This window comes from Miscanthus floridulus, chromosome 2, assembly GCF_019320115.1.
Source record: "Miscanthus floridulus cultivar M001 chromosome 2, ASM1932011v1, whole genome shotgun sequence".
Classification (NCBI taxonomy): domain Eukaryota; kingdom Viridiplantae; phylum Streptophyta; class Magnoliopsida; order Poales; family Poaceae; genus Miscanthus; species Miscanthus floridulus.
In genome coordinates, this window is record NC_089581.1 from 38,953,259 (window position 1) to 38,969,019 (window position 15,761).

Here is a 15,761-nt window from a genome sequence, read left to right on the forward strand (position 1 = left end):
GGCACGTAACGGTTTGTTTTGAACACGGGTGTATAATACTTCCTCCATTCGTGTGAGGGGGTACTTTTGCTTATTCCAACAGCTGAGAAACACCCTTGAGAGTACCAAGAAGAGCAAGGTTCTAGTGAGGTGATTGAGATTTGAGAATCCAAGAGTGAGACCTCATTAGTGAAAGCAAGAGTAGCAAAGTGTGCATCCACCCTTCTCATTAGGCATGTCGTGGTCAAGTGAGAGTTCGTGCTTGTTACTCTTGGTGATCGCCATCACCTAGAGAGCTTGGTGGTGATTGGGAGCTTGATGATCATCCGACGGAGCTTGTGGATGATCCAACTCAAGTTGTGAGTGGTTGTGGGTGATTCACCGTGACGAAGTGTCAAATAATCAACCCATAGAGAGCACTTAATCCTTAAGCGGATGAGGCAAGATCAGGCTCGCTAGGCCCAGGAGACCGCTGCTATATTTGCACAGTTCTAGACTAGGCAGAATGAGTTTCAGCGACAGCAGCAGGCTATACAGCAGCAGCAGGCCATGCATCAGCAGTAGCTCCTCATGCAGCAGCAGCTCCTTGGATTTATGCAGCATGTTGTGACAGCTATTAGGGCTCCACCGCCATAGCCTTCACCCCAGATCAGCTAGCCTGCCACCACTTCTATGACTCCAGTTGTACAGCCCAGTGGACTTCAGAGTTAGAGACAACCACCAACACAGTTTTCTTCTCCTACAGAGTAGGTGTCCTAGTGGTTTGCCTTGCCAGTGCCAGCCCCGCAGTTCACACCTTTTCAGACGGGCTTCACACCGGCTCAGACTTCCTCGCTGCTAGCACCAGATACCACAGTTTCTAGGAGCCTTGGTGGTACCTTCAGTGAGTTGACAGAGTAGCCTACTCCGCCATATCTACATGTCTTAGGTCCTTCCATAGTTGCATATATTACCGGGACTATAGAGACGCACCCTTCTTCTGTTGCATTATTAGAGCCGCCTGCTACAGCATACCTGCAGACTCTCAGGCCGCACCAGTCCCTGATCCGACCTAGACTACTTTAGTATCGCTTCCAGCTACAGAGGGTTAGACTGCTCAGAGCTTAGGATCAGATGATGATGGCACATAGTTTCAGCTCGTTCCTCGTACCTCAGCGCCCGACTTGTCCGCTGCAGCCCCACCAACCGACCCTTAGGTTTTGGTGTTTGACGCCAAAGGGGGAGAGGGATCGAGTATGTTAGACTTAGGGGGAGCGACTTATCTAGGGGGAGTTTAGCTTATCTACTATATTTGGTTTTTATGTGTGATACACTATTATGCATTCATGTGTTTACTTTCATGCATCAAACTATATTTATGTGATAGTGATATCTACGTGATCGTGATATTTGACATGTGTGCTCTCTACTTTGAATTATTTATGTCATATCACTTGTGTTATGCTCATTTGCTTTGCTTCCGCGTTTTACTCTGATGCAAATGAGCTTTATTACTTGTACTCATGCTTATTTCATATCTTTTGAGTACATCATGTTGGCTTGGGTCATATAAGCTTGCCTAACTCTTTTGTTCTTATTGTCAAAAGCTTATATGAACCAAGCATGCTAAAAATCTCATCTCTTTCACGTACTCGAGGTGGTATTGTCATCAATCACAAAAAGGGGGGAGATTGAAAGCATCTAGGCCCCTAGTTGGGTTTCGGTAATTAATGATAATACGTGATTACTGTGACTAACATGTGTTTTACAGATGCAATTAAGTTAGGTCATGGTAATGGCAATTGATTGGGCAATCATGGTTGTCATGCCCCTACGATGGAAATCGTTTCGGTTTTCAAAGGATATACGACAAGGTTAAGGATGGACTAGTTCTAAGTGTTGTTTGGAGTTGAAGAGACACTTAGAGTAGTTTAATACTTTGTTTTTCCTTTGGTCGTACTATTAAGGGGGGGGGTATGAACGGCTAGCTTGACCTAGGTGAGTCTAGTGAGTTAGGTGTGGTGCACACTTGTCAAATCTAGCACTAGGTAGCTCCGAAAAAGCCCTTAGATCAATTGGAGCAAACTTCATTCACGTATGATTGAGAGTTAGAAGTGAATGGAGGGTCAAATGCTGACCAAACGCTGGTTCCGGTGTGATCGAATGCTGGCGCAGAGTCCGGTCAGTTCATTTGATCAAGGTGAAATCATCTGGCGTGACCGGACGCTGAGAGGTGAGTGACTGGACGCTAGGTACCAGCGTCCGGCCGACTCCAGTAAGGTTCCAGAGAGGGAAAATCATGACTGGACGCGTCCGGTCACAACTTAAACACTGGAAGCACATAATGATTCAACATGACCAGAGTGTCCGGTCACCCCGTAGAGGCACATAACGATTCATTTTGAACACGGGTGTATAAATACTTCCTCCATTCGTGTGAGGGGGTACTTTTGTTCATTCCAATAGCTGAGAAACATCCTTGAGAGTGTCAAGAAGAGCAAGGTCCTAGTGAGGTGATTGAGATTTGAGAATCTAAGAGTGAGACCTCATTAGTAAAAGCAAGAGTAGTAAAGTGTGCATCCAACCTTCTCATTAGGCTTGTCGTGGTTAAGTGAGAGTTCGTGCTTGTTACTCTTGGTGATCGCCATCACCTAGATGGCTTGGTGGTGATTAGGAGCTTGGTGATCATTCGACGGAGCTTATGGATGACCTAACTCAAGTTGTGAGCGGTTGTGGGTGATTCACCGCGACGGAGTGTCAAAGAATCAATCCGTAGAGAGCACTTGATCCTTACGCAGATCAAGGGGGAGCTACACCCTTGCGCGGGTGCTCCAACGAGGACTAGTGGAGAGTGACGACTCTCCGATACCTCGACAAAACATCGCCGCCTTCCTCCTTCTCTCTTTACTTTGAGCAATTCAATTCTTGTCTTTACATTCATAGAATTGCCATGCTAAAGTAGGATTGGAACTTATGTTGCAAGATTTTTTGTGCGGTAGAACATTAGAAATACTTTTTATGCACAAGGGGTGAAGTTGGGCTAACCGTAGGGTTTAATTATTGCAAAGAAATTTAGAATTAGCCCAAATCAATCCCCTCTTGGGCATCTTGATCCTTTCACTTTCTACGCAGCATATCTAGTTGCCAAGCTAGATTTAGCAGGGTATATGGGTACAAGGGTAAGCACTATATCTTTTACACATCATTGTATTAATATTAATTTAAACTAACATTAATTTTATTTTAGGCTTGTGTTTGGGTATTTTTGTCATTTTTGGCTCATTGGTCGGCGTAGTTCTTCTGACTGTGTATGGACCAATACAAAGGGAGTCCAAAACATTACTAATCATGTTAGTAATTGCATGTGTTTTGCAAATCCTATCCCAATTGATACCTTTAGTGACTGTGGTATGACTCCACTCATTTTCCAAACATGTTCACATGGTTGTTTGTTTAATTCATAAACTCATACAGTTTTATTGTGTCATGTTGTGGTCACCTTTTGATGATAAAGATGAAGGTGATGACTTTTCAATTTCTTTTTTTTCGAGAAAGGGACATGGAGCAAGACCATGATGCTAATTATTCACCATCTAATTCTGCTGGTTCAAAGGAAGACAATGATACATGGCTGCAATTTCCATATTTTTTGAGGAAAACATTGTTGAGAATCTAGATCTGCTGGCCTAGTGTATCCTCAGAGTGCACAAAGGCCTAAGTATGTCAACTCAAGGAAGTTGATTGTGTTCTCAAGGGTTGGTAGCTTTGGGCTTTCACTATTTTGGGTTTTGTATTGCAGTATGACATATGAACATAATAATTTTCAAGTAAAGCATGAAGTTTCATGTGTTTTCTCCATATTTTTTTTGTTGGCCGCTAGCTAAACATGAAGGGTGTGATTGGAGAGAAAGAGGGACAACCTCTTCACCTTCCCCTTGTTCCCTTTTATAAGGAAGATGAGAGGGGAGGTTTTCATTATCTCCCGGTGGGGCTGGTATTTTACGATAGAGTCTCTAGGGCCTACAAATGGAGCTTAAACCTTATCCTATAAGCCCATAAGCTATGTAATTGGACCCTAAAAACATCAATGGGGTCCCTAATATATAGTATACCCTCGACAGTAGCCCCTCAACTATTTGGTTTTGATCGATAGTATAAGACCCAATAGCTGAATATAATTAAGCGTGGCCCAATTATAACTCAGTCTGACACACAGCTAAAGGACGATGCGCCAAAGCTTCCCGTTGAGCTGAAGTAATTGCAGCACTCTGATGCTCGCAAGTTTGAGTCCATGAGAGCCCTATCAGTACAAAGGAGAAAGAGGTGGCTACTCAAGCAACTTAAAAAGTGATTAGAGTACTGCTTCTAAGCATATTATTGTGTAATGCTTCTATCTAGTCGTATGTGTCTCTTATCAAATGGTTTTAATTTTGATGTGTAATCAACACATGTTGTTTTGGCTCTTGTATCGTGTATGTGATTCTACCTATCACTTCACTGATGTACTGGTTTAAATTTTGATTATGAGGTGTTTTAGCTTATATTGGTTGTTTATGTGTCTCATATATTGTGGTGAATCGATGATTACATGCATATATTCTGTTGTTTATGGAGATGTACCCCAATTGCATTAACTAGGTTCAATTCTTCATCCTAGCTAGCCAAACAACATTTTGATTTTAATTCTAGGAATTCAATTATGTTTGCATCCAAACAAGAATAATGGAAATGAATTAGTTTCCAACTAATTCAATTCTGGACATCAATTCCTAGAATCTGATTTATTGAAACTGATTCAATTCTAGGAAACCAAACGTCCCCTAAGTAGGAAGTGAGTAGCTGTTTCTTGAAGGCCAAGTGTCGACAGAATATCGTTGGCAGTCCTCCGAGGAGTATCCCATGAAGGTAGATTAATCGGCAAGGGAGCGTGAGATCAAGAACAAGAAGGCAACAGAGGCACACGAGTTAGACATGTTCAGACCGTCAGTATGACGTAATACCCTACTCTTGTGGTCTGTTGGTTTGTATTAGCTATCGTATGATATTGCAAGTGTTTGGAGGGGGTCCCTGCCCGTCTTATATAGTCCGAGGAGCAGGGTTACAAGTCGGTTAGATCTGAGAGATAACCGAAAAGTAATAACTGATTACAAGAATCTTGGGATCATACATATCCTAACAGATCTCATAGTATCTTCAGGATATCTTCTAGATGTCTTGCGAAAGGCGCCGACCAGGATCGTGCCTCGCAAGGCTCCGTCTTGTGGGCTGGGCCGCCCCTGAGGGCGTAGCCCATGTGGTCCGTCGTGGGTATCCGGGGTCGTACCCCCCACAGCTAGTCCCCAAGCGCCTTATACGCATTGAACAACACCGTCTTGTGCTTGTCCGAGTAGGTACGAGCAAAGCCGAGCTGTCAAACTCACGGTCCGACCACCATGACGAGTTGTCGAGCAGTAGCAAGCAGTTGCGAGCAGCGAGAACCATAGTCGAGCAGTAAGATCCAAGCATGGCTCGCCATAAGGGTGTAAGGAGCTCAAGTTCAGAATAGAAAATTTCCTCACAGTGGACCAAGTGTGCCCACTTAGAGTCTGACCACGGGAGAAGGAGTCAATCTTCTGCAAGAGGCATGTAGTCTTTGAGAAAAAATCCCACACATTCACCGCGAGGTGAAGTGTGCCCACTTAGTCCCTGAGCCTGACAATAGATGATGTAGTCATGTGGTGCCAGGGTCAGAAAGAAGAACAATAGTAGAAGACCAGCTGAGCAGGCAGCTAGTCCCCGGGCGTGACCCAAAAAGAGACAAAGCACATTCACCGTGAGGTGAAGTGTGCCCACTTAGTCCCCGAGCTTGACAGTAGGTGACATAGTCATGTGGTGCTAGGGTCAGAAACATAAAAACAATTAAAGACCAGCTAAGCAGGCAGCCAGTCCCCGAGCTACAAGCGGAGATATCGAAGAAATCAAACCATGGAGAAAAAACAGGAGTAATGGCTGTACAATGTCGGTTACTGAACCTCAATAAATGGCGGAGAAGTCGGTGATTATTCGGCAAGTAGCAACTGACGGTGGTGATAAATGGGTGACGTGGCTGCGGTTGCGCAAAAGCCCACGTTACGACCCACCTTGCTATTGCGGAGGATTCGGAGAGACGCAAATCGCGGGAACGGTTTCCCAAAAACCCTCGAATGCGAAGAGGTAGGGAAAGGGCTTTATAACTGCGCCGCCGCATCCCAAGTTTCCACCTTCGCCACTTTGCCATTTCGTCTTCCTCCACAGTCCTCACACTTCCAGATTCGCACCCACTCACGCTGCCGACGCCAACTCCCATCCAGATCCAAAAGATGGCGCCAAAGAGGAGAGATACAAACCCGAAGAAAGCGAGCCCAAAGAGAACAAGTGCTGGAGCCAGACGTGACGAAGAGTGGGCGTCGTCGCGCACGGGAGAAATGGAGCTCGAGAGATTGGTGGTGGCGGGTGTGCTTCCTGACCGCGTGACCGCCGGATGGCGGCCAGCCAGTGGTGAGCCCTTCCCAATGCCTAACACCGATGAAGTTGTAGTATTTAAAGATTATTTCTTGTGTTGCCTTGTGCGAATTGAAAGAACACAATAGTGGTTAGATCCGAGCAATATAAACCACTACCTGAACATGTTTAATGTTTAGAGTTCAGAATGGTCGTACATGCCATCACAGAATTCTCACTGGCAGCCGATCAAATACTCTACCAAAAATGAGCACGTCGATTAAAATTTGACTGTGTTCATGTAAATTCAGACTTGTAGGAACCGTGCATATGTCCCTGTGAAGTGTTAAGAGTCTATTCTACTTGGTGGATTTTTCCTGTGCTTGGATTTTTTTAGAACCGTTGATGGGTCCAGATCTACTGCTTTAAAAGTGGGAGGAACCCATTAGAAGGAACAAGGAACCTGTTATCTGGAACTAAATTTGTGAGCTAGGAACTCTGTTAAAAGAGGATATTTTGGTCTTTGCATGTAGCATTTGGGCCCAAAAGCCCTTTTCAAAGGCCAGCAGATCGAAGAACCCCTGGGAGGCGTTAGGTGGAGGGCACCTGGCCATCAACCCCTGACATGCCGACGCCCTGACCGGCGAGGATCCACGGCGGCGACTCCCTTGGCGTCGAGCGCTTGCTGCCAACGTGCTGGCGTCGTCGATCTGAAGAGCTCCCGAACCCCTAGTCGCGGCATCGTCGATCTGAAGAGCTGATGACGGGGATGGAACCTACCAGCAAAGCCACATGACGCAAAGCCATATAGATTGCTGAATCCTAGCTCGACGAGGATCCGCAGCAGCGACTGACTGGCCGTTGCCCGCTTGCGTTCAAGGCACCGATTTCGTTTTGGTTCTCAGTAAAATTAGGTGGTCTCAAAATACTAAAGTACCCTTACTAACAATGAAACCGGCATTTGTTAAATCAACGGTTGAAAATAATCCCAGCGGTAGGAACCGGCCACCTCCGACCAAATACAGTAACAAAGCTCATGCTTATACATTTAACTTCAAGCATAAGTGACTGAATCCAGCTACTACTTTTCCTGCTGGTGTCGATTTGCTACACAACCTCAAAATGGAAATGAAAGAAGAAATAATCCTCATTGCTGGAGTTTTTTCAAATCCCATTTTGTGCTCATTAAGGGGGGTGTTTGGGACTGCTTCGCTCCTGTTTTTGCAGCTCTGCTCCACCAACTCCACCATGGAGCAGCTCCATTATGGAATATGTTGTTTTCATGCAAATGGTCTATTATGCCCTTGATTTCCGTTTATTTATTCAAGTAGTACTTAGCACATGCGTTGGTGTTTACTATTGTTCATTTAAGGGGTTTTCCTTTTATTTTCTTGTTAGAAATAAAGAATTGAATAATTAAAAAAAGATAAGAATATTGACCATACGCCACTCAAGGCCCAAAGCCGAGCAGCCCAGCCAGCCAATTCGCTTTGCTGGAGCACTCACGAGAGAGGGCAGAGCCGCGAACGCGCATGATGGAAGAGAGTCCGAGTGAACCGGTGATTAATGAGTGGCAAGGTGCAGTGGCGGACACAGAGATTGAACGGAGCCTAGGCAGACCTTAAAGAGGGTAGGGTTTCGGACGGGGTTGCAAACCTACGTGGAAGCTAATTTAAAGACGAGATGTTTGATAAAAAACTATTTTAAAGATGAAACCATTTATTGAGAGTATAATTTCTTTGTGCAATGTCTATACGACTTGACAAATATACTCATAATTTCTAGGTTGAGACTATCTCAACAATTTTCTCCTTGCATATAGAGAAATAGCACGCAAATATAACAGTCACGTAGGTGCTAGAGCATCTACTCTTATCAAAGCAGTTTACTTTGGCCGCCAGGAACAGCATCCACGTCGGCCCGAATAACCCTAGCCGTCCGATCCTCCATCCCGTGGCCCTTATTGCTTGAAGCGGATTCTCTTCGAAAACAGCTTCTACAGCTTCTCGTGACTTTCTCCGGCTTCCTCTTTTCTTTCCTTTAGCTTCTCTGGCTTCTCATCCGAATCCACAAGACCAAATATATACCCAGCTTCGACTTCTACTTCTACATAATTCTTCTTCTCGATTCTTCTCCTTCCTGACCTCCGCCGCATTCGCGCCCACCTTCCCTTCCTCTCTCTCCCTCTCCCTCTCCCTCTCGCCCGACGGGGCGGTGTGCCGGCTGGGCCTAGCGCCGTCGGATGGCAGTGCGCCACGTGCCGCGCTGGCGGGGCGACGGCGCCCCTGGCCTGCTGCGCCACGCCGCGCGTGGGCCCCGATGTTGGCACCCCGACGGCGGTGGACGTCCTTAGCCACGGAGCGGCACGACCGGGCCATGCTGGTAGCCACCGACGCTGCTTCACCCGTGCTCCCCCTTCCCACCGCTCCACGTGTGCTCGACCAAACCCTAGCTGCCTATGCTCGACGGCTATGCCCCTAGCTAGGGGTGGGTGCGAGCGCGCCGCTGCGAGCAGGCCCGCTGGCCGCCGTCGCCGTTGCACACTATGGGCGCGGGCCGTGGGAGAGGTGGCCATGGACCGACTGCTGCCCGGCCGCTATACAGGTAAAGGTGCTCTCTCTCTCTCTCTTGCTTCCCTTCCCTCCCCTTCCCTTGCCGGCTCCGGTGATGGATGGCCGGATCCATCGGCAGCATGGTTGGATTTGTCCGCTCCCCATTCAATCTATGCAGTGAATCGGATGCCAAAAAAATCCTCTTTATCTTCTTTCCTACCTTATGTCTCATCCCTTGATTTCATTTCCTGTATATATGGATTTCTTTTGCTTACGCATAAGGTTTCTGCCGCTGTGTTGATGCTGTAATCTTTTCATCAGTATATATAGGTGTGCCTATGGTGCTGCTTTATTTATTTTAGTCTCAGCATATGCCGTTGCTGATGATGTACCGATTGCAGTTTGAGCATATGATGGTATCTGTGACGTGCTTCTGATAAACCTGACCATATTTTCATGCCTTTGCTATTTTGCATTTTTTGGTTGACCATATGTCAATGCAATGATGCTGGAGATAGATACCTTTAGTGTGCCTATGGTGCTGCTTTATTTATTTTAGTCTCAGCATATGCCATTGCTGATGATGTACTGATTGCAGTTTGAGCATATGATGGTACCTGTGAGGTGCTTCTGATAAACTTGACCATATTTTCGTGCCTTTGCTATTTTGTATTTTTTGGTTGACCATATGTTAATGCCAATGATGCTGGAGATAGATACCTTTCTCTGAAATATAGGAGGTGATTTTTGCCAATATGAACGGGTTGTCCTCGAGTGAATCCCAGCCGCTTTGCAGAGTTAAATAAGAGTATGCAGTCATGATTACAGCTCTTTTATGATCTTTGCAGAGTTGCTAGTGAGGCATTCCCATATGCCAAACTTGACAATATTTACATGCCATAGCTATTTTACCTTTTTCCACCACATGTCAATGACAATGTTGCTGGAAACAAATATCTTCTTCTCAACTATACCATATGAGAAGATGCGGTCATGATTATCACTGTTTTTTGATATTTTTCCTGATCTCAAGTGACAATATATTGCTTCCTGCATTTCGGCTGCAGTTGGCGTGCGCTCAGGCTGGCCACGTTACTGTGAAAAGTTTTGGCCGCTTGTTTCCAGTTTCATGGTTGTTTTTCACCCCGACGTTTTCCACTCTGCCATCTAAAAATATCCTGTGCTCCTATGTCCTCTATCCACACCGCTGCTTCTCTCCCCTCCAACTCTATTCTCCGCTTATTCTCTCTCATCTCTGAAGACGCGGTGCCGCCGTGCCGCGGGGGTAGGGGGGTGGCCGCCGCTATTTTATGATGTTTCTATTCCACTTTTTTTAACGGAGGCATTTGGCCTATGGAGTGATACGAACCATTACATATGCATGGTCCTATTTTACATTCTTAATGAACTGAAGCACTTTGGCATATGCAATGATGACCTACTTCTCCCTGACAACAATCCAATTTTGTTTCCCGCGCTTCACTGCTATCTGCAAAAATTGCTACGATTTAATATTAAGGTATTCTAATTCTTGCTCTTTCTTTAGTTGTTCTGATTCCTGCTCTTTCCTTAATCATTCTTCTCTTCTTTGCAGCTAGGTGCATAGCTTATATGCTTGTTACAGATTTGATTTTTGGTTTCATTGCAGACTGTAATTGAATCCTAAGGACAAGGATTGAGTATGCTATTATTTTTGAACTATGAGGTTAAACTGCTGCAACCAGATAACTTCTTAGGTAAATATGGAATTTCCTCATAGCAACTATTGGAAGATAGATAATTTGTTCAGATCGGTTTTTAGGATTATTGTCTTATTGTGCTTACATATTAGTTTACTGATCCTTTTCTGCCATGTCGATGCATCGTGTTTGTTTACGTTGATAAATACAGTCCGCTATTTGTAGCATCATTGCCCCTGTATTTTAGCGCATCCATAAATTCTATGTTCATTGTATCCCTTTCCATGCACATTTGACAACTTCATGTGTTCGAATGGACAGTGGTTTTTTTAACGATTGTTGTTTTCAGACGAATTTGTGCTACACCATTGGTTGTATGAAGCATGACCTTTTTTCCTGCCTCCTGCACTATGGTTCAGTGACCCTCAGCTTTATTGAGAAAGTGGTTGTGCTGGCACGCTGGACTTTTATATTATATTTAGCTTTTTTTTTGTTATGATCACATCTTTTTTCTTTAATTGAGCTTCAGTCTATAGATTTCTTAGCTGCTGCTCAATTCAATAGGTAACAAAGTAAAATTTTCACACACAATTTTTGGCTACCAAAATATTCGTCTGTTCTGTACAGAGGCGTTGTGATCGTGTGTTGCTTCCAGGATAGGGTTAACAGAGTTGTGAGTAGCAGGGTACCAGTGGAGGTTATAACTTGGCACCCCAAAAGAGTACCACCAAGCACCACATCGTCCATCGGATTTTTGGGGATTTTAGATTCCTACTATGATGCTTGCTCCTCCCATGCCTTTTGGGACTAGGTACATACTACTATATCCATGTGATCAATTTTTATTTCGTTCATATGCATAATCCTAGCTTATCTATGCCATGCTTTGGTGAACACAGACAGAAGGACAAACATCTGAGCTAGACATAATTCAGGTATGAAAAGCAATACACACCATGTTGGTTGCCTGACTCATCGTTATTGTGACCTACCAAATGTATTAACCTGCCATGATAAAGATCGAAAGGGTGCACCTTTTTGTTAGCCGCTTATTACATGATCAAAGAATGTAATTGTTTTGCAACCTATATTTGGTCATCTTGCTTGCCCACGTATGCGCCGACTAACGGACTAGTAGTATATGTAGAGCATGTTCGTTTGGCTGTGGCTTGTCGTAAACGATCGTAAATTTTCAGCCAGAATAGTATTTTTCTTTCACACAAATCAGTCAGCAGTACTTCTTCACGAACCAGCAACGATACGAACTGGCTGATAACCATTGGTCTTGCAGCCATTATCGAAGTTTTAGAACTACAGCTGGCCGAAGAGACTAGCACCAAATATCTTACCTCATGCAGTCATAGGCCCTTACGCTTGTGCATTTGACCCGTACTGTATAGCCATTGCACAGTTTTATTGCAGACATACTCCACTGCTTTCAATTAATTAATTAATAAGCCTCCATTCATTATGTTTTTTTGCTACTCCACTGCTGCTGCATTTTCGAACTACTATGGGCATCCAATCTGGTCAACGGCGTCTGTTACACGCTCTTCTCAGTACAGACCTAAAAAAACTGCTAGAATGTGCGGTGTCTGCCACCTTTATTGTCCAGTACCGCTCCTAAGGCTATCCGTCGAACTCTATTTTCATACTTTAAAAAAAATATTCTATTCTATATCAATTTCTTCTGCACCCATGTTATTTCTATTCCATACTCTATACCCACTATTCCATACTCTATTCCCCTCCCTCCCCCTTTATCTCTCTCACCAACTCTCTCTCTCCGCTACCGTGTTTAGCATGCTGTGCGGCCGGTACACTGGAAGTAGCGGTGGGCAGGCGCGCGTGCTACAGAGCCGTTTGTAGGCGCGCGGTGCGAGCGCGCGGTACGCCACCGCATCCTGCAGGGCTGTTTAGCGGTGCTCGGTGCGGATAGCCTAAGGAGCACGGGCAGGCGCCCAGGGTCGCCGACCCATGGGTCCGCCCATGGCAAGGTGGGTAATTATCCATCAATTTTATATGAAAGTATAAAACTAAAAAAACTATAGTACCTCTTAAGGTGCTCTATGATAAATGCAATAAATCTTATTATGATTTCTGGAGATCTCCATCGAGCATTGTAAAAAGTGAAACGAACCAAGTGGCTCATGAATTGGCGAAGCGTGCTATGATTTCTAAAAATTATTGTATTTGGGACGATGATCCCCCTAGCTTTATTGTTGAGTTTCTATCAAATGATGTAACAATCCTTGATCAATAAAGCTTTACCACTTGGTTGTGTCAAAAAAAAAAACGTGGAGTTGGCCCTCAGCTTTACCTTTTTCTTAGCTAAAGGTGTTTAGCGATACAGAGCTACAAAAACGAGAGTGGAGGAGTCCCACACACCCCTAAGCCGATTCATGAAGCTGTTGTGTGGCTTCCCACGATTCAGAGGTATAACTAACACAGTCACATAGTGAAATTCCTCTTATTATTGGTTAGGTGCCATTTGTCTTAAGGTTTGGTGGAAGCACAACCGCAGAAATTCAAGTACTCTCAATTAATCGGTACATCCTGTACGTATGATCTTACTAGCTGGCAAACTCGTTTATTAAAATCAAATCATTGTACATTTTACAGCAGGACATGCTTGCCTATTATCCTCAAGTCATCAACTACAACCCATGCCATCATTGTATATAGTGTGACACAACAAAGTGAAAAAAAGGAAGGAAAAAAAAGTTATACACCTACTCTTGAGGAATCTCTTTTTACAAGTATAACGCATATATTACTTGCCTGTTCCTTCAAAACAAATTTGAATTATCGCCTCATCCAAAACTAATCACAATTTGGAACAAATCCTTCTTGGTGGCTGGCCCAGCTGCTTCTTGCACAGCGGCTAGTGTGACCAGCCAACGGTAACCGCGGCGGCTTCGAACCCCTCCTTCCCACCACCAAACCGTATGGCGCCACTGCTCCCCTTCCGCGCTCTCCGTTTCCTGTCCATGCTACCGCCCTTCGCCACCGCCGGCGCCACCTTCTCGCTAACATCCTGCTTCCTCCCCATGACGCTGGCCTTGTCAAGAAGCCGAACCACCTTGGACTTGCCCGCGGCGGCTGCGGCATCGGCGGCGGTTCTTCCCTTCACGGTCGTGGCCCTGGCGTTCGCGCCGTTCTTCAAGAGGAGGTCGACCACGTCGGCGCGACCCGCCTCGGCCGCGCAGTGCAGCGCCGTGTAACCCTCGGCGTCGACCGCGTCGATGTCCGCGCCGCGGTCGATGAGGTCGCGCACCGTGTCGGCCCGCCCTTTGAAGGCAGCGCGCATGAGCGGCGTCCACCCGTGCGCGTCCCGCCCCTCGACGGACGCGCCGCCGTCGGCCGCGCGCCTGACCGATCTCACTTCGCCCTTGCGCGCGGCAGCCAGGATCGCCTCACCGAGGCCCAAGAAGTCCAGGATCCGGCCGCCGTGGCCCTCCTCGGCGGCGATCTCGAATGCGGTCTTCCCGGCCACGTCGCGCACCGTGGCCGTGCCGGCCACGCCGTGCGACAGGAGGAGACGCGCGACCGCCTCGTCGCCGCGCCTCGCCGCGGCGTGGAGCGCGGTGGCACCGTCCGTGCCGCACCTCGCGTCGGCCCTCGCGCCCGCCGCGAGAAGCGCCTTCACTGCGTCTCGCCGCCCCGCCTCCGCCGCTAACCGTAGAGGAGTCTTGCCGTCCCTCCCCGCCGCGTCGATAGATGTAAAAGAAGACGAAAAGGACGCGGACGAGGATGAGGCCGGAGAGGCAGAGGCGGGCTTGCCAAGAAGCAGCTTCAGGACGTCGTTGTGGCCAGCGGCGGCGGCCACGTGGATGGCGTCGGAGCCGGCGGGCGTCGCGCCGTTGGCGAGGAGGAGCTCGGCGATGAGGCACTCGCCAGAGGCGGCGGCGGTCTCGAGGGGCGTCCGGCCGCGGCTCGGTTTGTCAGCGTCGGCGCCGTACTCGAGCAGCACCTGGACGATGTCGGCACGGCCCAGGCTGACGGCGAGGTCGAGCAGCGTGCGGTCAGACTCGTCCGTGGCGTCCGCAGCACGCCACTCGGGCTCGCTGCGGTCAAGCACCTTCCTGAGCGCCTCGACCGCGCCGGCCTCGACAAGCCGCGCGGCCACGGACGCGCCCACGAAGCTCGCCCTGATGCCGCTGTCCACGAACACCTGCTTCCTCCTCGCCGAGAACCACTCCGGGTTGACCGAGTCCAGCGCCGTCACGGGCTCCTTCACCGCGGCGCCCGGCGCGACCACGCTGTGCAGCAGGAACGCGTCCTCGCCACGGCTCCCTCCTCCTCCTCCTCCTGACTCGCTGGGCCCCTCCGGAGCCACCGAGGCCAGGTACAGCACCTCCACGGTGACCGCCGCGAGCGGCGCCAGGATCCCCGTGTGCGGGCGAACCGCGAAGCGCCCACGCACCGCTGGCTGCAGCCTGAACGCCACCGGCATGGTGTGCATCGCGTTCCTCAGCGTCAGCTCCCCTCTCGCCTGCCTCCCGGGCTCCACCCGTACCATCACCTCGTTCGACGGCTCAGGTATCACCAACCGATCCATGCCGTCCTGCTTTCGTCGTCTTCTTCTCTTCTCTTCTCTCGACAAAGCTTGCCGTCCTAATAACAACACTTATCGCTGCACCCCTATGAGTTCTTGGTAGATCCAGTGGTGGAAGAAGCAGCCATCAAGAGGAGTGGGAGGAGACACGGGGTCTTATGTATCCGCGGCACGTACGGCTTGGCCGGCGCGGCTTGGAGGCGTGCCACATGGTGGGTCAGTGGGTGTGAAGAACAAGGAGGACTTGTTCTATGTGGTGGCAGCTCTGGCGTATTTTAATGGCGGGTTTGGCGTCTGCTGGCGGGGTTTATTCCGGAGGGCAACCGAGATCGACCGCGGTGGCGCCTAGCGGCGGCAACTTCCCGGCGGCATTGCCTGTCGCCGTCGCTCGTCATTGTAGGCGATAAACAAATGAATTAGTGATACGAACGAAGAAGAGGTGATTGGATGGATGATCGTGTTCTCGCTTTCGTTGCGGGTACAGTCAGTACTTGCATTGGCACACAGCAGTAGGAACATTTTCGGTTCTGACAGTTGCTGATTCAGAGACGGTAT

The 15,761-nt window shown here is 47.8% G+C and overlaps 1 protein-coding gene across 1 annotated transcript; it reads right to left on the minus strand.

The window, feature by feature from the left end:
- Window positions 1-13,233: 13,233 nt before the first annotated feature.
- LOC136538538 (protein VAPYRIN-like) lies at window positions 13,234-15,330 on the minus strand. The gene has a single exon (XM_066530494.1). It carries the CDS (start codon window positions 15,207-15,209, stop codon window positions 13,533-13,535), a length of 1,677 nt encoding a protein of 558 aa, XP_066386591.1. The 5' UTR covers window positions 15,210-15,330; the 3' UTR covers window positions 13,234-13,532.
- Between the last annotated feature and the right edge of the window lie 431 nt (window positions 15,331-15,761).

Coding starts and splice junctions, on each gene's coding strand:
- LOC136538538 (XM_066530494.1), bottom strand. CDS start 15,209: ATGGATCGGTTGGTGATACCTGAGCCGTCGAACGAGGTGATGGTACGG.